At 42.1% G+C, this 23,151-nt stretch overlaps 1 protein-coding gene across 1 annotated transcript in view; it reads right to left on the bottom strand.

The window, feature by feature from the left end:
- Nucleotides 1-20,675, bottom strand: part of STMND1 (stathmin domain containing 1) — a 24,434-nt gene extending 3,759 nt beyond the window's left edge. The window contains exons 1-3 of the mRNA XM_021697234.1: nucleotides 20,595-20,675; nucleotides 10,747-10,927; nucleotides 5,844-5,992 (exon numbers count right to left, since the gene is read on the bottom strand). Coding sequence (XP_021552909.1) covers nucleotides 5,844-5,992; nucleotides 10,747-10,927; nucleotides 20,595-20,675 — 411 coding nt within the window. The remainder of the gene's footprint in view (nucleotides 1-5,843; nucleotides 5,993-10,746; nucleotides 10,928-20,594) is intronic.
- Between the last annotated feature and the right edge of the window lie 2,476 nt (nucleotides 20,676-23,151).

Below are 23,151 nucleotides of genomic sequence, written 5' to 3'. Positions count from 1 at the left end.
TATATATATATATATATATATATATATATATATATATATATATATACCACATCTTCTTTATCCATGCATCAGTGAATGGACACTTGGGCCATTTCCATAGTTTGGCTATTGTAAATAATGCTGCTAAAAACATAGGGGTGCATGTATCCTTCTGAATTAGTGTTTTTTTTATTTTTTGAGTAAATACCCAGTAGGACGATTACTGGATCATAGGACGGTTCTATTTTTAACTTTTTGAAGAACCTCCATACTATTGTCCACATTGGCTGCACCAGCTTGCATTCCCACCAACAGTGCATGAGGGTTCCTTTTTCTCCACATCCTCGCCAACACCTCTTGTTTCTTGAGTTGTTGATTTTAGCCATTCTGACAGGTGTAAGGTGATATTTCATTGTAGTCTTGATTCTCATTTCTCTGATGATGGGTGATGTTGAGTCTCTTTCCCTGTGTCTCTTGGCCATCTGGATGTCTTCTTTGGAGAGATGTCTGCTCATGTCTTCAAGCGGTGGCTTTTTTCAACACAGAATCATCACCAAGTTACAGTGTTTGTCTTGAAGGACAGGAATGGGAACCCGAATCACAGGGGCCAGCAGGAGTCCTGGGCTTTAAACCTCGGTCGACCACTAATACCCATGGTGTCACCTAGACAAAGCACCTCTTCTCTTTGGACTGTTTTCTTTCATGGAAAAATAGTGAGGAGGCCGAGGACCACTAGGGTTCCTTCCAGCTTTAAGAACCATGATTCTCGGAAAGCCTTTTAGAGGGAAACATTTGTTGAAGTTCTGGCTCAGTTACAGGCATCAGACAGTTTTATGTGGTGAGAAGTTTTTCACTACATGAAAACCGTGGGATGTTGGTCAAAGCAAGCTCCCCTCCCCCATCACTGTATTATTTTTATGACAATTGGCTCTCAGGCTCTCTGCTGGCAAAAGCTATTTGCTGCAAAGAAGGATGTTCTTGCTGTAGTGGTTCAGCTAAAGATACTGTGAAATTAGTATGAAAACAGTTTTTTGGGAAGTTCACTCATGGAGGGCTAAAAGAACATGAAATGGCAATCCCAGATTCAATGAAGAAAGACTCTGTGAGGGTTTCCACAGGAGTCTGCATCTTGACTAAAGTAGATGAGTAGTTCTGAGAGACGTGGGATTTCGGGTCTGGGTGGACTCTTCCTGTGGCTTTATCCCAGATGACACCTACAAAATCAAGTACTTCCTCCTGCTTCCAGAAGTGAATCCTCCCTGTGCAGCCCTCTTCCTTTCCTTGAAAGACCTGAGGGAAAATATCTGTATTCTTTCCCACTGGATTTTCTGAAGTCAAGATTTACCAACTGTCGGCACTTGAAAATAACAATGATAACATTACACTCAGAGAGGTGCTACTCATAGAAACTCAAAAAAAAAAAAAAATCGACTCTAAAACCTATAGAAGTTGCTAGTTCAATGATTGTCTTTAAGAATACCAGCAGAGGCCTGCTATGCCCAAAGATGCTGTGATAAGGTTTGGATCTTATTTCCAGCCATCCTTGCTCGTATATATTCCTTTTGCTGCCACTGTGGATTCCTCAGAGCTTCCCTAATTAACTGTTGACCCACAGATGAACTACGTTGGCTAAGTTCCCTCACCAGAGTCTTGTGCACAGAACGGGTCCAAGCTTCCTGCCATTCCTGCTCCATCCCTTGAGGCCATCCAGCAAGGCCACGGTGTTAGCTGACATTAGTCTCACCCAGTCCATGTCCTCCTCCTTAAAAAACTCCTCATGAGGTTCAACAATGTTAGAGACTCTGATGCAAGGTGAACCAACTCCCTCACTCTAATGAAGGTTACCACACACAGAAGTTGCCGAGAGGAGGGAATAAACTTTGGCCAGAGACAGAAGGAGTCAATAGAGAAATCGGAGTCTTGTGTTTGGAGACCCTGGGCGGGTTTAGAGACGGGGAAAAAGGAGTTTAGGAGAAAAGACACTTCAAGTAGACAATACCAACGTGGATAAATGAGAGCCAAGTACAACTCTTGTAGGGCTCTATAACCATCCAGACACATAGTTTCATGTGTATATAAAGTATATACACATTTGTATTACAGCCACTTAAGTCTCTTTAGAATGTTTTAAAGTATACTGAAAGATTCACTTAGTCTGATATTTAGCTTAATATTATATTCCTTACATATCATTATAATTCCTTCTGAGTGAGGGTATATTCTATTAGTATGAATCTGCTTGAAAGCATGTTATCTGAGGTGGGCGGGGCACTATGGAATTGCTGTAGTATTTGCTAACAAGCAAATGATAAAAGTTAAGAAAAAAAAGATGAATGGGAGCCATGGGGGATAGATACTGCCATAGAACTCCAGGGAGAGACTGGTCCATGGGGGGGGGCGCTGTCCCCTGATTCAGCAGATGAGCAGAGGACCCTCACTTTACAGAATCTTCTCTTATATTTCCCTCTACATGAGAACCAAATTGCAGAAGTGGACAGATCTAACATTCCCTTGTACTTATACTCTTGGTCTACATAAGAAGTCTTGTTTTTAAAGTAGTCTCCATTAATTATTCCATTCCTCCCAGATATTTGATTTAAAAGATTTTTTTGATATCAATGAAGAAATTGTGTTACACGTCTAGTTGGCTTCATCACATTGTAGGAACTGCTGACATTTACATCCCTTTTGGGTTTTTTTTTTTTTTTAGCCAATTTTATCATCTGTTCTTTTTTTCCTCAAAACACATTATTAAATATTGGATAGTTAAAAGTATGATCCAATTAACTATCCAATTAAGTATGATAGTATAAATAAAAGTATGATCCAATTAACTATTATTAAATATTGGATAATTAAAAGAATGAACTGTCTAGGGCGCCTGGGTGGCTCAGATGGTTAAGCGTCTGCCTTCGGCTCAGGTCATGATCCCAGGGTCCTGGGATCGAGTCCCGCATCGGGCTCCCTGCTCCTTGGGAGCCTGCTTCTCCCTCTGCCTCTCTCTCTCTCTCTCTGTCTCTCATGAATAAAAAAAAAAAAAATCTTTAAAAAAAAAAAAAAAAAAAAAAAAAAAAGAATGAACTGTCTAATAATATTTCTGTTCTTAGTATGGTTCCCCTTTCAGTATTCACTCATCTTTGTACATTGGCCTCCTAACTTTTCCTAGAATATGAAGACACCTGGTGTCTGATATACATATGTTCTCACAACACCTGAATCGAGAGACTTTACCTGTAACACTGTACAATTCTATCTCTCCTTCATTTCCATATGTTCCTGGGTATATCCTTAGTCCTCTACCTGAAAGTGTGTTATAGCATTATAATATTAATTATATAATTATATATAATATATAATAATACATATATAATTATTATAACATTATAACATTAATATATTTATTTATTATAATAATATATATAACATTATAATAACATTTTCAGGAACAATTTAGAATTTTTTTTCATAATGAATGGGGGAATTAAATTTCTTTTTTTTTTTTTTAAGATTTTTATTTATTTATTTGAGAGAGAGAGCATGAGCAGAGGGAGTGGCAGGCAGAGGGAGAGGGAGAAGCAGACTCCTCGCTGAGCAGGGAGCCCAATGTGGGGCTCGATTCCAGGATCCTGGGATCATGACCTGAGCTGAAGGCAGACACTTAATGGACCGAGCCACCCAGATGCCCCGGGAATTCAATTTCAAAAGATTTAACCCTTTGCAGCTTTATGATGAATTTGAGGATTTTGTGTCCACGTTGGTAGAAACCTCAGGGCAGTGGTTCTCAGCCTGAGCTGCCCCCCGGAATCACCTGGGAACTCTATAGCCAGGGCTCACCCCCCAGTCACTGGTCCCAGGTGGGACCTGGGCACTGGGATTTTTGGAAAACTTCCTAGGTGATCTGAATGTGCAACCAGGTTAAGGACCACGGCCCTAGGTGATAAAACACACAGCTGTGTTGTTGCAAGTCTGGATTATGCTGGGACATCATGGCCCAATTGCAAAGCAAAAAGCAAAAGAAATGAAATGTGTTATTCTTGCCTACCTCTGTGGTCCTGTCACCTTTAGATCTTTTTGAGAACACTCCAGCTAGGCTCCTGACAACAATTCCATTTCCATATAATATGAACCCAGTCTTCCTCTTGGGCTCACCTAATGATGTTATTGAAGGTCAAGCCCATAGTTGTCATTTTTCAATAGATATATTTCTTTCATGCTGTAGTTTATATTAATTAACTCTGCTGGTGCCCTTGTAAAGACTCAGTCTGAACTCATTTATCTCTGGCGTTTGAATCACTGACAGATGTTTTAATGCTGTTAGCATCAGGGTTCTACAGCATTTCCCTAAAGAAGGCATTGCTTCGCTACTGAGAGTTTTCACAATCCATCCTCCTCCTCCAGTTTGCTCTCCTGTCTTTTTCCTTTTGAGACACCTTCCTTTTTTCTGACCCCCAGAGACTCCCCAACAGCTAGAAAAAAAAATCCCTCCCTTCGTTTTCCATGTTAAAGACCCATCTTCTAGTACTTTCATATAAGATACGGTATTCTAAAGTGCCCCGTATCACAATAGCGTCACCCAGATGTAAACTGTCATTTTACTGGCATTATCTTTTCCATTATATCATCTATTTTTACCATCCCCTGACCCCTACACTCTCTTATTACTGGCAGCCCGATAATATCATTCATGAGGTTTCGCGATCTCCTCTCTTTTCCCCAAATACCTTCTGCAGGACGTACTTTCCTTCTTCAAAAGAAAATGCCACTTTGGCTTTTATTCATGAGTTCTCAGCACTTCCTACACGCAGAGAAGGAAATTACCTTTATTCAAACACTTAAGTGACTTGGTCGAGGTGGCAAACTTAACTTAAATAATGCATCTTTTTTATTCCCAGTTAGTTGTTTTCCCTACAAGACAGGGACAGGCAACCATAGAGGAGACTTTGATGTTCCTTCTGGTCCCTACTTCTGTCATTTCTGTGTCTTTCTTTTTTTTCTTACTCATTTCTCCTCAGGCTTCTTTTCTCTGTTAATTCTTCTTTCCATCTTCTTTAGGATGATAGGGGTTGCCTGGGCGCTTTGGTTAACAAACAAACAAACGAGAAAACAGACCAAAACAACACCTGCTATCCTCTTCATGGGCTTAGAACTTATTAAAAAATTAAGGACTCAAGACCTGGCCCACAACCAGTTAAAATCAAAGTAAAAATACTGCCCACACTAAGGAAAAACAATGATCAGTTAGTCAAGATGAATCAACAAAGAAAAAAAATTAGAGTATGAGGATTTTTATCATTGTATTCATTTCCTCATGTTTGACCTTAGGGTTTATATAAGCATGTCTGTTATAGCTTTGGTATTTAGGTGTATTTCCCTATTACAGAAATCGGAGTTCAGTTTTATAGTCATAATACCTAGTACACAGGTAAGGCTTAATAAAAATTGTTCCAAGAATGAAGGCAGGTTATTCAATGGGGCTTACTGTCTCTCAAATTCAGTGAAACCCAAGATGTTTTATTGGCTTCATTAATCATTGAAGATTAGAGCAATTTCTGGAGTGCCTGACTGACTCAGTCGGTGGACCATGCGGCTCTTGGTCTCGGGGTCGTGAGTTCAGGCCTCACATTGGGGTTAGAGGTTGTTTAAATAAATAAGCTTGAAAAAAGTGATTAGGGCACTTCGTGAATCTGTAGAGAAGGGTGATGTGTAGACAGGAGAGAGAATTTATGGGAGAAAAAACTGGCTTAGCTAAATGAATGCTACAATCTGCATGGCGACTTGAAGAGTTTGCAGAATGTAACTTACTACCGATCCTATTCTATTGCTATTTTTAACTATAAGCTAATGTTAATTATAGAATTACTTGCCATGACATCATAGGATTCTCCATTTCCAAATACTTTGCTGTGGCTTTGTATTATTCCTTGAACAATTAATTCCTCCAGAATGTCTGATGACTTTTGTCGCTCTCGGCTCTCTAGGGGTTGGGGTTTATGGATTAATCCGGTCACTAGGTCTAAAAGGAAAGAAAGAAGGAATAGAAATGTAAGCATGAACATTTTATCAATCAGATGCTAAATGGATGCCTTATAAATCAGGTTACTTAACTAAATCTTAGTCTCAGCACTCTTACCTATATATCTGTTTCTATTATAAATCTTTGAATTGTTTGAAGTTCAAATTCTTAATGTTTTTACAGAGGATACACATCAGCATAATATACTGTTTACTTAGCAGGCCCCGTATTAACATAAAAAGAAGTCTTTCATGTGCTGCTATGTACTACTTTTTTGTTGTAACAACACTTACACACTTGAGTATGACTACATGGGTTCTCTACGCTAATTGTGAAGCTAAAGCACAGCTAGGAAGGAGATATTCTTCCAGTGACTCTTCTGAGCTGCAGTTTGGTTTCTATGCTTTGTATACAAAGGATAAACAGTGGGATGTTGCCAAGAGACTTCTAGTTCTGCAACCTTGAGTTTACAATGACGCTATCTGCTAAATCTATGTAAGTAAGAGTATGCCTTTTTGAAAAGAGTCTTTGAACCAAATCACAATTGAAGTCAAGTGATATCAGCTACATTTTTATTATTGTTTCTAAAAATGGCACTGAAACAGTTTCTTGGGGAGCCTTTATAAACTGCACTAATGAGAGAGATCCCCCCAATAGAAATCACCCAGTTCTACAAATAAACAAGCAAGCATCTGTTTTTACAGACTCACATTATAAAATAAAGGTGCAATGAGGAGTCCTCAGAAATGGGCTATCTTCTGTTTTGTAATCATCGGGAAGTCCTGATAGTAACCAGATTCATTCCACCTAGTGGACTGAGTTTTTTTATGAAAATTTCTAACCTCACTGGTTAACAAAGACAGTTTTCATGAATTTGTAGCGGGAAGATAAAAAAAACGTGCGCACACACACACACACACACTAGCCAGATGTTTCTCACTTCAGAATATTCAACTTGTTACAAGAGACTTTTCTATTGACCACTGCAAGTAACTTCAACAAATTGCCAATAATCTCATTTCTCGTCCAGTGCTGGGTCTTCTACCCTTGAAATAGACTCAATTTTCACTTTAAAGAGTGCTAGAGTGGTAAAACATGTCTTTCAAGTCGGTAAACTAGTAAACTAAAGCTTGAAACAATAGAGAAAAATTCAATAAAAAGTTAGAGGTAAATCCTCTTCAAAGAATTAGGAGGATTTTTTTTTTCTTTGAGAAGGGCTTATCTGGAAGGGTCAAAGTAATAGTTATTACTTACTGAGCACTGAGGTGCCTGGCATCATATTAGGTACTTTACATACTTTGTAACGTTGTGACTTTTGTGACAGAGTTACCATTATCCCTATTGTATAAATAAACTATATGAGAGAGGCGAATTAACTTGCTTAAGGTGACACAGGTAGGAAGAGAATCAACTAGGATTTGAATCCAAGAATGTCTGACTTCAATACCCATGTTCTCTGCCACCTCCTTCCCCAAGGTCATGGAAAGAGCTGCACTGCATGGTCCATTTCCCCTCTCAGGATGCTTATATATTTTTTTTAAGATTTTATTTATTTATTTGTCAGAGAGACAGAGAGAAAGAGCACAAACAGGGGGAGCAGCAGAGGGAGAGGGAGAAGCAGACTCCCCGCTAAACAAGGAGCCCGATGCAGGACTCGATCCCAAGACCGTGGGATCATGACCTGAGCTGAAGGCAGGCACTTAACTGACTGAGCCACCCAGGCGTCCCATCAGGATGCTTCTAAAGAGAATGCCATAGTCGACAACTATCACTAACGTAATAAAATTATTAAAATGATTATGAAATAAAAACAACCATCTCAATCAATTTATTTTTCTGAGTCCACCAGAATACTGGCTTGACATTGACGGGGGTCAACCTACAAAGAAACCCCTCCACTATGACGGTCTTGCAACTAATCCTTGTGATTTCTCGGGATACTGAAGACAATTGGGGGAATGTGGGAAAGTGACATGATGCTTCTTTCTGATTATGAAAGTAATACATGGTTATCAGAGTAAACTTGGAAAGTATAGAAAAAAAGAAAAATGCCCATCCTCTTACCATTCAGAGATTACCGTTGTTGCTATATCAAATTTTATTTTTACAAATTTGACATCATACTGAACATACAGTTCTGTTTCCTATGCAGTTAACATATAGATTAGCGTTTTCTCACAAGGCTAGAAATTCTTCGTAAGTGTAAAAAGTGAAGTCGTACAAGAAAACGTAGGTGAATTCATCTTTAACTCTGGCATAGGGAAAGGCTTTCTAACTATGACTCAAATTCCAGATTCAGTAAAAGAAAAGATTGATAAATTGTACATTAAAAAATATTTGCAAGGCTGGGGCGCCTGGGTGGCTCAGTCGTTAAGCGTCTGCCTTCGGCTCAGGTCACGATCCCAGGGTCCTGGGATCGAGTCCCACATCGGGCTCCCTGCTCGGCGGGAAGCCTGCTTCTCCCTCTCCCACTCCCCCTGCTTGTGTTCCTGCTCTCACTATCTCTCTCTCTGTCAAATAAATAAATAAAATCTTTAAAAAAAAATGTTTGCAAGGCAAAAAAAAAGCAATAAAGGTCAAATATAGATATCGCATACCTCCTGATTTGATGTACTAAACAGGGTATAATATCATTTTTTTGTATTTTTGCTAAAAATGGATAACCTGAAGATAATCGTCAGGAAATATCAGAAAGACACAAACTGAGGAAGTTTCTACAAAGTAAATGGCTTATGTCTCCAAACACATCAATCTGATAAAAGACAAAGAAAAGCTGAGGGACTGGCTCCAGATTAAAGGAGAAAAATACCGCATGATACCTAAATTAAACATGTGATCCTGGATTAGATCTTGAACATGAAATTTATTTATAAAAGACATTTGCGAGACAATTGATAAAATTTAAATATGCAGATGAGATAATGTACTGCATAAGGGGTAATTTGCTGATTGTGATCCTTGTCCTGTGATTATGCAAAGAATATCCTTGTTTTAGGAAACACATACTGGTGTACTTAGGAGTAAAGTGTCATTATGTCTGCGATTTGCTCTCAGAAAAAACCTACGTGTGTGTGTGTGTGTGTGTGAGAGAGAGAGAGAGAGAGAGAGAGAGAAGGAGGGGGAGAGAGAGGGACCGTGATGCATGTAATTATATCACATTCAAATGTGGTATAATGTTAGAATTTGGGGAATCTGGGGGAAAGAATACAGGCATTCTTTGTTTTTTGCAACTTCCCTCAAGTCTGAAATTATTCAAAATAAGTTTTTTTTTTTAAAGGAAAGACTTGGGAAGTGTTCGTGTGAAACTTGAAATTTTTAACAAATACACTCTAAAGATGGGCAGAGCAGGGATGCAGAAAAGAGACAGAAGAGAAACCGGGCAGAAAACAAATATAAAGCGTAGGTTCTTATTCATTCTGTGGGAAGGTCTTTCCTGGAAACTAATTTACACCACATCTTGGGAACACCTACTTTAAAATTCACTCCCTCCCCAGCCTGGTGTGTCAGCACTACCCCGCTGGACGGACTGACCGAGGGTTCGCCCGGGTCCCCGTGCACCTTACGGTCTACAGTCTGTTAGCACCATAGACACTGAGCATCCGTGCCGAGGTCTAGGAGGAATTCCCATCAGTGGAATTAATTGAGAAAAAATATACGTGCTGGCCGGACACACAGAGAGAGGAGGGGCTGCCCAGCTGTATCCCCCACCTCCTACCTCACATCAGAACCACCAGGTGAAGGCTAATATGAAATCTACCATTAGTAGAGAGTGCCCCCAAAGTCCAAGGAAAAGAATCTCATTTACTAACCCATCTATTTTTTTTTTAGATTTTATTTATTTATTTGACACAGAGAGAGAGACAGCGAGAGAGGGAATACAAGCAGGGGGAGTGGGAGAGGGAGAAGCAGGCTTCCCACTGAGCAGGGAGCCTGATGCAAGGCTCGATCCCAGGACCCTGAGATCATGACCTGAGCCAAAGGCAGACGCTTAACGACTAACCCATCTATTTTCCAGGTCTGACATGTGCCTACGGAAGAAATGACAGTGGTGAGGAATGACATGAAAGCCTTCCCCTCAAGTAAAGCAGAGCATTTTTCCTTGAGTTCTATTGAGCTCACTTTGTTTCAGAGGCTCTTAAATCAACACCGGGGGTGGGGCAGTGGTAACTCAAGTAAAGAAAAACAAACACGGGAAAAATCAAAATAGTTTCTAGGGAGCACACCAGGTCATAATGACTTCTTCTGTGTTTTTGGAAGATGACTGTTTTGTATATTTGCTGATTCTTTGGATGGGAGACACGGGGGAAACAGTTTGATGTAGGTTGTATTTATTTTTTCAAATGGAGAACTTTCTCTTGGAAAGATGCGAACACAGCTGACTTAAGTTTACAGGAATGTAACCAAAGTCTGTGTGAGTCTTATTCTAACTAAGGCTTGTTTCCCAACCACCAGTAAGGGCTCTTAGCTTAAAAAAAGAGAGAGAGAGAAGAAAAAAAGAAAAAAGGAAAAAAAAAAAAGAGAAAAAAACCAAGATGGTTTTAATTACTTCATCTGCAAGAAGATTAATGGTTAGCATTATTTATTCACATAATGAAGTCCTAAGGCTCCATCTTCATGTCTCAGAGGTAGGAACTCTGCCATTTGGAGCACCGCCTGGTCCACAAAACTGTGATAAAAGGGTTGCTACCATACATTATACAATATATTTAGAGAGACAGTATTTTGTGGAGATTCATATAAATGAGGGCCATTACCTGAATTTATTCTTCTGTTTCTTTCACTAAGAGCTGGGGGACTTTCTGGGATGGTTCCAGGTAAGCTTCCCAGCGGAGCCTGGTTTTCCAGGCTGTCGGGGCTGCCCAAGGTGTCCTTGGATAGTGCAGCTTCACTCTGGGGTCTGCCGTCCTCCCCGGAATGAGTCCCACCGACATCAGCCTGTGAAAAGGGAACGGCTCCATGTGAGAGTCAAGATTTCTTAGAAAATGGTTTCTTGGAAGATGGGAACAACATCACAAGGTCTGCTTTGCAAATATTCAGCCAACTAGTACTCAGAGTGGAGGCTGAATAGCCCCAGCTCCCTGGAGATGTTACCTTGCATGCAGACGTGATTCATTTAAGGGCCCCGAGATGGCTCGATGATCCTGGATTACCCAGGTGTGACCGCGAGTGTCCTTATGAGACAGAGACAGAGGGCGACGCGACTACAGAAGTGGAGAAGTTGAGACACGCTGAAGATGCTACTAGCAGCAGATAACGGAAGGGCCACCAGCCGAGGAACGGGAGGAATTCAGCTCTAGAAGCCAGGACACACAAGGAAGAGGTTTCCTTCCTCGCAGCCGCTGAAAGGAACCAGGCCCGCCGACACCTTGACTTGAGCCCAGTGGAACTGATTTTGGACTTCAGATCTCCAGAATTGGAAGAGAGTAAAATTGTGTTGTAGTGAGCCACCAAGTGTATGACAATTTGTCATAGCAGCAATAGAAATGGATATAGTATCTACTAGCAATCTATCAGGTACAAGCTACTATGCTGAGCGCCCCGGATGACTTCAAGATGAACACGTTCATCAAGTGTGAAAAGTAAAGATATTGCGGTGTAAAAAGGTGTTTTTTTTTTTTAATGAAAGTATCTTTATTGTTTTTGCTGATTAAAAAAGTAATACAGACTCATTGTAAAAATAAATAATACAGGAGACTGGTGATGATCAGTTTTACGTGTCAACTAAGCTAGTCTACAGTATTGCTATTCCATCATACTAAGTGCTTGTTGAGAGAATATTTGGTAAATGTGGTTATCGTCTACAATCTGTTGACTTTAAGTAAAAGAGAGTATCCTTGATAATCTGGGTGGGTCTCATCCAATCAGTTGAAGGCCTTAAGAGTAGAATTGAGGTTTCCCTGAGGAGGAAGGAGTTCATTCTATGGACTGCATCTTCAACTCCAACCTGTCCTTTCTGACTGCTTATGCTATCGTGTGGATTTTGGACTTGCTTAGCCAGCCCGCATAATCACATAAGCCAATTCCTTGTAATCTATCTATCTATCTATCTATCTGTCTATCCAGTCAGCGAGCCATAATCCTGGTTCTGTTCTTTTGGTAGGACCTGAATGATACAGAAACACAGTAGAAAGTAAGTAGGTACTATTCCCTAGACAAAAGCACTACTAACATCTTAGTATATAACTTCCCAGATGTGTTTGTTTAAAGAAATAGAATCTTTAAAAATAATTGGAATTGGCTAATTAGCACATGACGATGCTCAATATCATTAGTCATTATGGAAATGCAAGTCAAAACCGGAAGGAGATACCACCTCACATCTACCAGGATTACTACAATGAAAAAAAACCACATAATAAGTGTGAGTGGGGATGTGGGGACATTGGAGCCTTTGTACAGTGCCGTGAGAATATAAAATGATGCAGCCACTTTGGAAAACAGTTTGAGGGTTTCTCAAAAAGTCAAACAGAGGGGCATCTGGGTGGCTCAGGTGTTTAAGCGTCTGCCTTCAGCTCAGGTCATGATCCCAGGATTCTGGGATCAAGACCCACACTGGCCTCTCTGCTCAGCAGAGAGCCTGCTTCTCCCTCTCCCTCTGCCCCTCCCCCTGCTTGTGTTCTCTCTCTCTGTCTCAAATAAATAAATAAAATCTTAAAAGAAAAAAAAAAGCCAAACAGAGTGTTAGCATCTGATCCAAAAATTCCACTGCTAGGTATATATACCCAAGCAAAATGAAAACATATGTCCACACAAAACCTTGCACGCAAATGTTCAAAACTAATGTTCATAATATCTAAAGAAGTAGAAACAACCCAAATATCCATCAACTGATGAATGGATAAATATAATGTGGTCTGTCCAGACCAAAGAATATTATATGGCAATAAACAGAAATAAAATACTGAAGTACGCTGCTACGTAGGTGACATTTGAAACCATTACGCTGAGTGAAGGAAGCCAGACGCAAAGATGGGTCCACTTACCGAATATTCGGACTAGGCAAATTAATAGAAACAGAGTATAGATTTAGTGGTTGCTTGGGAAGTGGAGGTTGGCTGCTAATGGATAGTGGTTTCTTTTGTGGGGAGGATAAAAATGCTCTAAAATTAGATTGTGGTGATGACTGTGGATTGTGCATTTTAAATGGGCAAGTTGTATGATATGTGGATTATATTTTAATAAAGCTATTTGTGACTAAATCAGGTTATATGTTAAATGGTATTGTATTATTTTTTAAAAGATTTTATTTATTTATTTGAGAGAGAGAGAATGAGAGAGAGAGAGAGAGCACATGAGAGGGGGGAGGGTCAGAGGGAGAAGCAGACTCCTTGCTGAGCAGGGAGCCCGATGCGGGACTCGATCCCGGGACTCCAGGATCATGACCTGAGCCGAAGGCAGTCGCTTAACCAACTGAGCCACCCAGGCGCCCCTAAATGGTATTGTATTATATTTCTGTAACCTGTTTTTTTCATTAACAATGTATCAGAGACATTTGCTTCCGTCAGTGTATATAGTGTATATAGGGATATATAGGTCAGTGTTTATAGGTTTACCTCATTCTACTTAATGGTGGGGAGTAGTCATTTAGTTGATGACTGTAGTGTGGTCTATTATGTAATTACATATACCACAACTTGTTTAACCAATTCCTACTGATGGCCATCTAGCTGTTTCTACCTGTGTTTATATATATATTTTCAATATAATGAACAGTGCTGGCATAATATCTGTGCATAAACATCAGTGTGAACTCACCCAATCATTCCATGAGAATAAATCCCCAGATATGGACATGCTGGATCCAAAGATGTACACAATTTATATGAATATGGGTTTCCAGAGGGTCCTCCATAAATCCTGCACTGGCGTACAACCCCACCTTTCCCTTTTAAGAACATCAATTTCTCCATACTACAATTCCGTTGCTTGCAAATAGGTCAAAACTCTGTAAAAAAGGGCCCATATGTGATTTAGACAACACCCAGAATGCTGGTCCGCATCAAATCTTTCAGAGTCCCACAGCAAGAGAAGAAAAGTAAGACAAAAATGTAGTGAGTTTTTCAAAAAGCTAAATTAATTCAATTTAAAGAACTGTCATTTATTTGGAAAGGCAGCGGCCTGTTCTAAATATTGGTATGTTCAGGAACACTTTTCTCCAGTTCCTTCTAACTCCCCTGCCCCGTCCCTCTCAGCACTGGCTCTTCTCTTCTTGCTTGGGTTGATCGGCCAACCTCTTCTGCATCTAAGACACACGTACCAGAGGAAGCCTCCTCAGTGTCCCCAGGAGACCTAAGAACATAATCATCTTCTATGAGTGTTGTCCTCTGGGTCTTCTTCTCATGTCTATTGGTTTTGTTTTGTTGGCCCACGGGGTGCTCTTCTTCTCCCCTGTGTATTCGAAGGGCCCCAGGACCCTACCTCCAAACCCCAGTATTTCCAGCAATGCCCTGGTACCCTAGTATCACGTTGTATCTTGCTGGGGCAGCAGAAGGTGTTGAAGAAGAGAAGATGCTTGAATTGGGTCTTGATGAATGAGTTTCCAAGAAGAAAAGTGGGCAAGAAGAAAGGATCCTTCTAGACAAGAGTCTAAGCACACCCAAAGATGGGGTATGAAACAATACTGTGAGCATATGAACTTGAATTTTTCCAGTGGAGCAGAAACGGATGGAGGTATAAAGGGGTAGGTGCTGAGGTGGGAAAGGAAAGTCAAGGAATTTGATTTTATTTTAAATGCGACAGGAATCCTTCATAGGATTTCTTTATATGGAAGTAAAATAAAATAATCAGGCATGTGTTTTTAGAAAAACCACTGGGATTAGTGCAAACTAGGGGAGCTGAAGGAAGCAAGGAAGAGACGGAGCAGGGCGGCCAGTAATGATGACTGCAATTTTCCAGGTGAGATCTGATTGAACATGAACTAAGACAGTGGCAGTGAAACTGGGGGAAAGAGACGGGCCCAGAAACATCAGAAAGGAAGACAGCACATTTCTCAGAACTTCCATTTAAAGGAGGGAGGTCTTGGGGCACCTGGGTGGCTCAGTCCTTAAGCGGTTGCCTTCAGCTCAGGTCATGGTCCCAGGGTCCTGGGATCGAGCCCCGCATTGGGCTCCCTGCTCGGCGGGAAGCCTGCTTCTCCCTCTCCCACTCCCCCTGCTTGTGTTTCTGCTCTCGCTGTGTCTCTCTCTGTCAAATAAATAAATAAAATCTTTTAAAAAATAAATAAATGAGGGAGGTCTCTCTGGTTTGAAATTATGACTCCAGGCACTAAACAGAAAGCATTCCCTTTGGGAAAATTGAATTAAAAAAAAAAAAATAGGACAACAGCATGAAACTCCTGGTACTCTCACCACAAAAATCATACAAATTAAAAAAAAAGAAAAAAAAGCTAAGCACATTTGTTCACTTTCTGGAAGCTCTCCAAAGTGCTTTGAAATCCCTCAGAGGCTAAGTAGAAATCACAGTCGCTGGGTCATGGTGGCTCCAACACCCTCAGGTTCTTGTCATTCAGTTAGGGATTCTCGTATGTTCAGAGGGAGACTCATATACCTCCTCATCACCAGTTTTACATAGCATGATCGCTCCAGCTAAACCAACATCACTTTATCGTGCTGAGGGTTATTAGATCTGTGCTTCAGGACTACATGGGAAAGTATGAAAAAGCGACCAACTGAACAAACAAGCAAGTAAGCAAACAAGAAGTCAATCAATTTGAAATACAAATGGTAAATGGAGAAAGCATGAGAGCAAATATGTGCTTTTTCTTTCTCTCTCCATTTGTCTTTCCTCCTAGACATAGTTACTGCCGTGTAGTCTCTGTATGGTAAGCCGACCCAGGAAAAGTCTTTATAGACATTACATATTATTGTTTATTATATCATAATCCTATTATATCAGACATGGTCTCTTTCACATGCACACACACACACTTATGCACACATATATCACAAATATATATAAATCCGTATTATTACATATAACAAAGAAAAGGAGACTGATGCTTTTTCTGGGGCTCACAGTTCATGCTGAAGGTAAAGCAAAAATCGTGTTAGGTATTCTTGCCCCTCTTTCCAAATAAACTATTAAAAACCAATTATCTGCAGTGATGGTGAGACAGGTGATTTTACAACTTCGTTTTGTTTTGCAGACCCTTCGGTTTTTGGACCTAGGAAGGCACTGAGTTAAACATAGGGATGAATGCTGCCATCTAACATTTCCCACTGGAGACCCTGAAAAATTTAACCACAACAAACAAAATGCCCTTTTTGGAGCTGAGAGCAAATTTGAACATTCTCAGTCTCAAAGGTGGCTTTTCACAAAGATATTCTGTCATCTACAAGTCAGAGTGTATTTAAGTTTCACAACCCTGCATGATCTCCCAATGGTTTCATCAAAGCCATGAACCCAGGCCTTAGCAAGGATCTTCGCCCTTTTATGCTTACTTAGACCCAGTCTGCCTTCAAGCTGTGTTAGTGACCAAAGCTTAAATGGTAGCAGAGGAAACACAATCTTTTGACATAAAATTACATATACCAGCCTTCAGTTTCCAGAGCAGAAATGTAAGGTTTTTCTCTTTGGAAAACTAAGTCTGTCTTTCAAGTATCTTATCTATGTGCAACACATTCTGGAAATTTTAACCCTATTTCATAATCTAGACCGGAAAATAGAGTTCAAAGACCAGAGATATTTACAAATTAATTATATCTCTGCCCCTCGGGGTATGGCAAAACAGATTTCTTGTTCTTTTTATGCATGCAGGGTTTTTATTTTCACACCAATGAGAGGTCTATCTGCCGTGGTGCTGGGGGTGGGGGTGGGGAGGTGGGGGGAGATTTTATTTTTTCCTAGAGATGAAGTTGTGGTAGAAGTACAGAATCAATATGTTTCTGTATTTTGTATCAATTATATTTTATACTTCATTGTCTTGGGGATAAAATCTTATCAATTTTAGACAGAATTGAAAAGCTGAGAATTCTAAGCTAACAGCGATGCAGGAGAATCATCAGCATTCCAAAAAAGATACTAGTTTTAACTACAGACAGAGTTGTTTTTGGTGTTTTGTTTGTTTTGGGTCTGGAGGTACTATAGGGTGTGTTCTAAATCTTTCAGGAAACACATTTGCCAAACAGGTTGGAGGGAGTCATCTGTCAAGTCTCCCCTGAGCTGAAACCTTAAATCACATTATTGGCAGATGCATTTTAAAAATGTTTGTCTTGCAGACATATAGGAAAAATGTATTCTTCAAAATTTGATTTTTCTAGTTTACATCTAATGAATGTAAAAACAAATAGCAACCCTCCAAAAACACTCAGAAATATCATCTTTTAAAAATCTTGACTAGAAGAAGTCACTTAGTCCCTTTTATTCTGATGATAAACAAGACTTTTCTTGTCAAAGATTAGGGAAAAACTGTGAAGGGTCCTTGGAGATGGTCTATTCCAATCTAGTCTGTTCCCTTTCATAAGAAGCCGGAAACTCGGAGTTCATCCTACAGAAGAACATTTCTCCAACTGAGAAAAGTTTCCCATGCTTTTCTCATCGTGCATTATTTTATTACCATGTCTTTTTACCACTTTAGACTAAGGTAAAAGTGAGGAGAAAGTCAGTAGGCAGGTCTCGAGAAGTTCGAGTCAGAATATTTTATTTTTTTTATTTTTTAAAGGATTTTATTTATTTATTTGAGAGAGAATGAGATAGAGAGAGAGAGCATGAGAGGGGGGAGGGTCAGAGGGAGAAGCAGACTCCCTGCTGAGCAAGGAGCCCGATGCGGGACTTGATCCCGGGACTCCAGGATCATGACCTGAGCCGAAGGCAGTCGCTTAACCAACTGAGCCACCCAGGCGCCCACGAGTCAGAATATTTTAAAGTTGTGCCGCTAAGACACATAAATATTTCATGCAAGCAAGCACGTTCATCTCATTTTAAAGACACCAGTGAACTACCGAACCCTCAGCCTGTGCATTTAGGAAGTTAGCAAAAGCAGCACTGCTCTGATAGCTACAGAGTGTTTAATTAATAATCATACCTTTGCTGGATCAGATTTCCAAAGTCAAGTGCCTGGGGTGGGGAAGGAGGTATATGCGTGAGAAGGTAATAACTCAGGATTGCCCTGGAGGTCATGAAGAGGACAAGCTGGAGCACAGGTGGGGGTGGGCAGGAAGGATCCAGAGAGACCAGTTAGGAGAACTGGACAGAAGTCCAACAGAGACACAGTGACTTTCATACCCAGGGACTTCAGGAAGAAACACAGAAACCCTCCCAAGCTTGAGGAAGCTTGGCTTAGAGGGACCCAGAGAGGATTGCTTTTTATCACTTCCTCCTGCTCTACCTCCCTCCTGCTCAACAAAACCATTTTCAGTAATAACCACGAAATGAAACAAAGGTTAACGGCCAGATAAGAAACACAGATAGTGAAAATTTCCTTCTATGGAAGTCTTTTTTTTTTTTAAAGATTTTATTTATTTATTTGAGAGAGAGAGAATGAGAGAGAGCAAGTACATGAGAGGGGGGAGGGTCAGAGGGAGAAGCAGACTCCCCGCTGAGCAGGGAGGCGGATGCGGGACTTGATCCTCAGACTCCAGGATCATGACCTGAGCCGAAGGCAGTCGCTTAACCAGCTGAGCCACCCAGGCGCCCGTCCTTCTATGGAAGTCTTATTCGTAATCATGCCAGTAGAGTAAATTAAAAAAAATTTTTTCATATGAAAAGAATAAAAGCACAATGGGTTAATATTTTAAGTCACATTAATATAGTTTTTTAAAAAATTGTATTTATTTATTTGAGAGAGAGAGCGAGAGCATGAGTGGTGGGGAGGGGCTGAGGGAGAGGGAGAAGCAGGATCCCCACTGAGCAGGGAGCCCGACTCAGGGCTCGATCCCAGGACGCCCAGATCATGACCTGAGTGGAAGGCAGATGCTTACCTGACTGAGCCACCCACATGCCCCACATTAATATAGTTTTTGGAAAAAGGGAGAAAACTGTATTCCTATATATTAATTCAAAGCAGTAATGAGTAATAAAGATGACCAAATTGTTTCCAAGAAGCTAATACATCTATGAGGCAGAAGGAGTTTGAAACAAACATTTACCACGTGAGAAAGGACTGTCATAGCAGTGGTGTTTGGGTTCAGTGCTGAAGGTTAAGTAGGAATTCATCAGGTGAACCGGAAATAGGGGCCTGGGGAGGGCATTCCAGGAAGGGGGAATGGCATGGGGAACAGCATGGACGGAGTTGATGAGCGGAGGAAGGGAGCACTGCAGGTTCCTGGGGCAGACCCAGGAGTATGCGGGACTGGACAAGATGACGTCAGAAAGAATGGCGGGACCACGTGTAGAGGGTTTTGCACACTCCAGGGATTTTTTTTTTCTTAGAAAGAAAGGTGGCAGTGTGGGAGGCAGATGGGGTAGGGAGGATGCCAGTGGGAGAGGCAGGAAGACCCAGCAAGAGGTAACAGGGCCCTAAACTGGGACAGAGGCAGTTGGGATAGAAAGCAGGAAACAGGGACGCCTGGGTGGCTCAGTCGGGTAAGTGTCTGCCTTCCGCTCAGGTCATGATCTCAGGGGCCTGGGATCGAGTCCCGCGTCGGGCTCCCTGCTCCTCGGGGAGCCTGCTTCTCCATCTCCTTCTGCTGCTCCCCTGCTTGTGCTCTCTCTCTCTTTGTCAAATATAATAAATATCTTAAAAAAAAAAAAAGAAAGAAAGCAGAAAACAGTGTCAAGATGGTGGATACCAGGTCCTAAGCCCGAGTCTCTGGTTTGTTTTATGATGTGCCCCAAGAGCCCCGAATGTGTGTCACCTACACGGTAGCTACTGTAAGTGGCACCAAATGGACTGGCACATCGTCTGCTGAAAAAAAAGGTGTGCCCTTTAGACAGTAGTTCCAAAAATGCCCTTTCGGTAGGGTGACCGTAAATCCCAGTTTTCTGCGGACTGTATGGGCCTAAATCAGACTGGGCAAATTTGTTAATAGTGCTCCTTTTCACTCTTAAAAATATCCTGCTTTTGATGATAGATTATACGGTAATATTATCTTTGGGTGACCCCTCTCCAAGGTATAGCCCTGCGGGTTCCCAGTTTCATTTGTGGCTGGAGAGGGAGAAGCAGACTCCCCGCTGAGCAGGGGAGCCTCAGGCAAGACGTCCACCTCTCTGGGCCTCAGGGTCCTCCGGAGGTAAGCGAGAGGGCTCAGCCAGGCAGATGGCCTCCACGATCTCTTCGAGCTCTAAGTAATTCTCAAAGGGCCCACTTTCCGGAAGCCAATAACGTACAGCAGTTCTCCGGCACTCCCCCCCCCCCCCCCGAGAATCACCCCCAACCCCAGCTCTGGGCAGAACGCACAGCTCTACCTGCCACTCCTGCCTCTGCCCTGGGGTGTGACCACCTCCGCAAGTTCTTGAAACACAAAAGGCTCTCAAAGCTAATCCTGTGGCAGGATGAGTCCTGGATTCAACAGCAGTTAAACACCGGGGAAGAGAGCGGTTCCCACCCCGCGCACCCACCCAGGAGGGCTGTGAGCCCCTGCGGACCCAGCTCCAGCCTCCAGTCGCCCCCCAAGCGGGGCAAACGGCTTTGTGCCCGCTTGTTTGTTGTGTTTGCTTGTTGTACCTTAAATTCCTCTTTCCAGCCCTTCCTGGGCGCGGGCACGCGTCTCTGGTCCTCAGCAGCCCGGGAAGGTCCGCAGCCCATGCCCCGCGCCGCGCTCTTCCCCTGCGGCCGGGCGGGCGGTGCACCCCGGGGCGTGTTCCCTGCTGCGCCCCTGCGCCCTGCACCCTCGCCCCTGCGCACTGAGAGCCGGGGCTGGAGGCGCTCCGCAGCTGGGCAGTTGCCGGGAACTGTTGCCACAATAAACCGCATCACGCGGACCTAGGACCTGGGCGGCGGCGGGACGTTTGTAACTGGAAACGGGAAGATCGGAGGCGTCTAAACCACAAGGAGGATGCAAACTGCAGCCCTCTGCAGAGGGAAGCGAGGGGTGGGAGGAGCCCGCTGCCCGGCTGAGTTAGTTTTGGAAGTACCCTAGACTAAGGCATCCTGCGGGGACCTCTTATTTGTTCCTTTCTAAGGCCCGGTGGGAGCCTCTCCCGGGCCCCCCGGACGCTGGGGACCGTGCGGAAGGCGGCGGCGGCGGAGTCCAATCGCGCGAGCAGCTCCTGAGCGGAGGCAGGCAGTGCAGACAGACCCACGGCCCCCGACGGCAGGGTCACAGGCAGAGCTGGGGAGGGCGGTCACGGTCACGCAAACAGAAACCCACACAATGAAGAAAACCAGGCATTAGGATCATAACAGCTCGGCAGCCGAGAAATGGGTTATGCAAATCATTTTTATGGAGACTGCGTTTTGTGAGCTGTTACATGGTAAGGAAAGTGCCTGGCTAGGCATACTTCTCTCCGAGAATTAAATAAAAATGGTGTCATCCACCAAAACAGGCAGACCAGGAAGACTGCTCAAAGAGCAACAGATTCTTTCCTGGATTTCTTTTTTCTTTTTGTTCTATTTCTAAATTAATTTTTATTTTCAAGAATTAAAAAATAAAAAGCTGAAAGGGATCTTAGACATCATTTACCAACCCCTTATTTTACAGGCTGTAAACCTAGGCTCAGAGAGGTTGAGTGATTCAGATTGCGGTGGAGAGGCTAGTTAATGAGGGATCTGGAATGAGGAATGGGGTGGCCTGACTCAATGGGTCCATGAATCCACAACACCAGGAAGATTCCAGTAAGGATTCTTGGAAATGTAAAAATCCTGGATCCTTCTGGGGAAGTTACTGGTCAGCTCTGTTATAAGAAGCTGATTATTTACATCATAGCATTTAAATTCATTTCACTGCCTCTCCTTACTGCTTGGATGGTGTTGCCTGTCAATTTTCCTTTCGCTAAAAATGAGAAGCGAGGAAAGAGGGGATTAAACTCAAGTGGAAACATTATAGTTATTGAGCAAGGAGCTTGAAGGATTTGTGAATGAAGCTGAAACAAGGCTCAGATGGTGTTTGGGGAACATATCTGAAAGTATTAACTCATGGTTATAATGAGTCACATGAAATATTCCAACTGGGAACAAAAAATTCTCAACTAAAATAATTTGACACAAAAGACACCAATGAAATGTTCTTTTTTTTTTTTTTAAAGATTTTTTATTTATTTATTTGAGAGAGAGAGAATGAGAGAGAGCACATGAGAGGGGGGAGGGTCAGAGGGAGAAGCAGACTCCCCGCGGAGCAGGGAGCCCAATGCGGGACTCGATCCAGGGACTCCAGGATCATGACCTGAGCCGAAGGCAGTCGCTTAACCAACTGAGCCACCCAGGCGCCCACCAATGAAATGTTCTTGACAAAGTTTAATGAAAGTGTACAGGATGAACGGTGAGAGGTTTTTCTCTTTCCTTTCCTTTCCTTTCCTTTCCTTTCCTTTCCTTTCCTTTCCTTTCCTTTCCTTTCCTTTCCTTTCCATTCCTTTCCTTCCCATTCCTTTCCTTTCCAGGCAATCTGTGAACAGAGATTTGTTAAGCCATCAGTGTGAATCAATGGGGTGGAAGCCAAATGTGTTGTGCAGGTATCTCTGAAAGCACCCTATAACTTCCAAAGGTGTGAAAATGCTTTTTCTAGGGATGTGCTAGAGTCTACTTACACTGCCTCAGGAGAGCTGATTGTCAGGAATATTTGGACCTAATTGTTAAACATAGTCATTATTAAAAATTAAGTTACATAAATTTATGATTAGTTATATTAAAAATAAAGGTAATAAATACAACTTATCAGTTCCTTATTATTTTATTACAATTTACTGCTGCTATGTTTTTGAGTTTGTTAGTGTTTATTGTGCCTTCATAATATGCTACTGTGGATCTCTTTCCAACTCCACCCCCGTGACATCACAGCCAAAGTGGGAATATGGACACCATGAAAATCGATAAAAGGTAACAATCAGGGCTTTCTCCCCCCACCCCCACCCCTGGAGCTGGTTATTAAACATTTACGAGCCTACCTCGGCCTTTTCTCTTTTATTCTGGGAACACCAAGGAATAGCTCTACTCTGCTTACCCTTCTCTGATTTCTGCAGCCACCCCCACCCCCAGCCATGGAATATGTGTGCATATCATTTCTCCTCCTCCCTTCATTCTGGAGCCTTGTACTAAGGCTCTGTGCTGTTGGCCCTTAATGATCATG

This window comes from Neomonachus schauinslandi, chromosome 8, assembly GCF_002201575.2.
Source record: "Neomonachus schauinslandi chromosome 8, ASM220157v2, whole genome shotgun sequence".
Classification (NCBI taxonomy): domain Eukaryota; kingdom Metazoa; phylum Chordata; class Mammalia; order Carnivora; family Phocidae; genus Neomonachus; species Neomonachus schauinslandi.
This window is presented reverse-complemented; position numbering and strand designations above follow the sequence as displayed.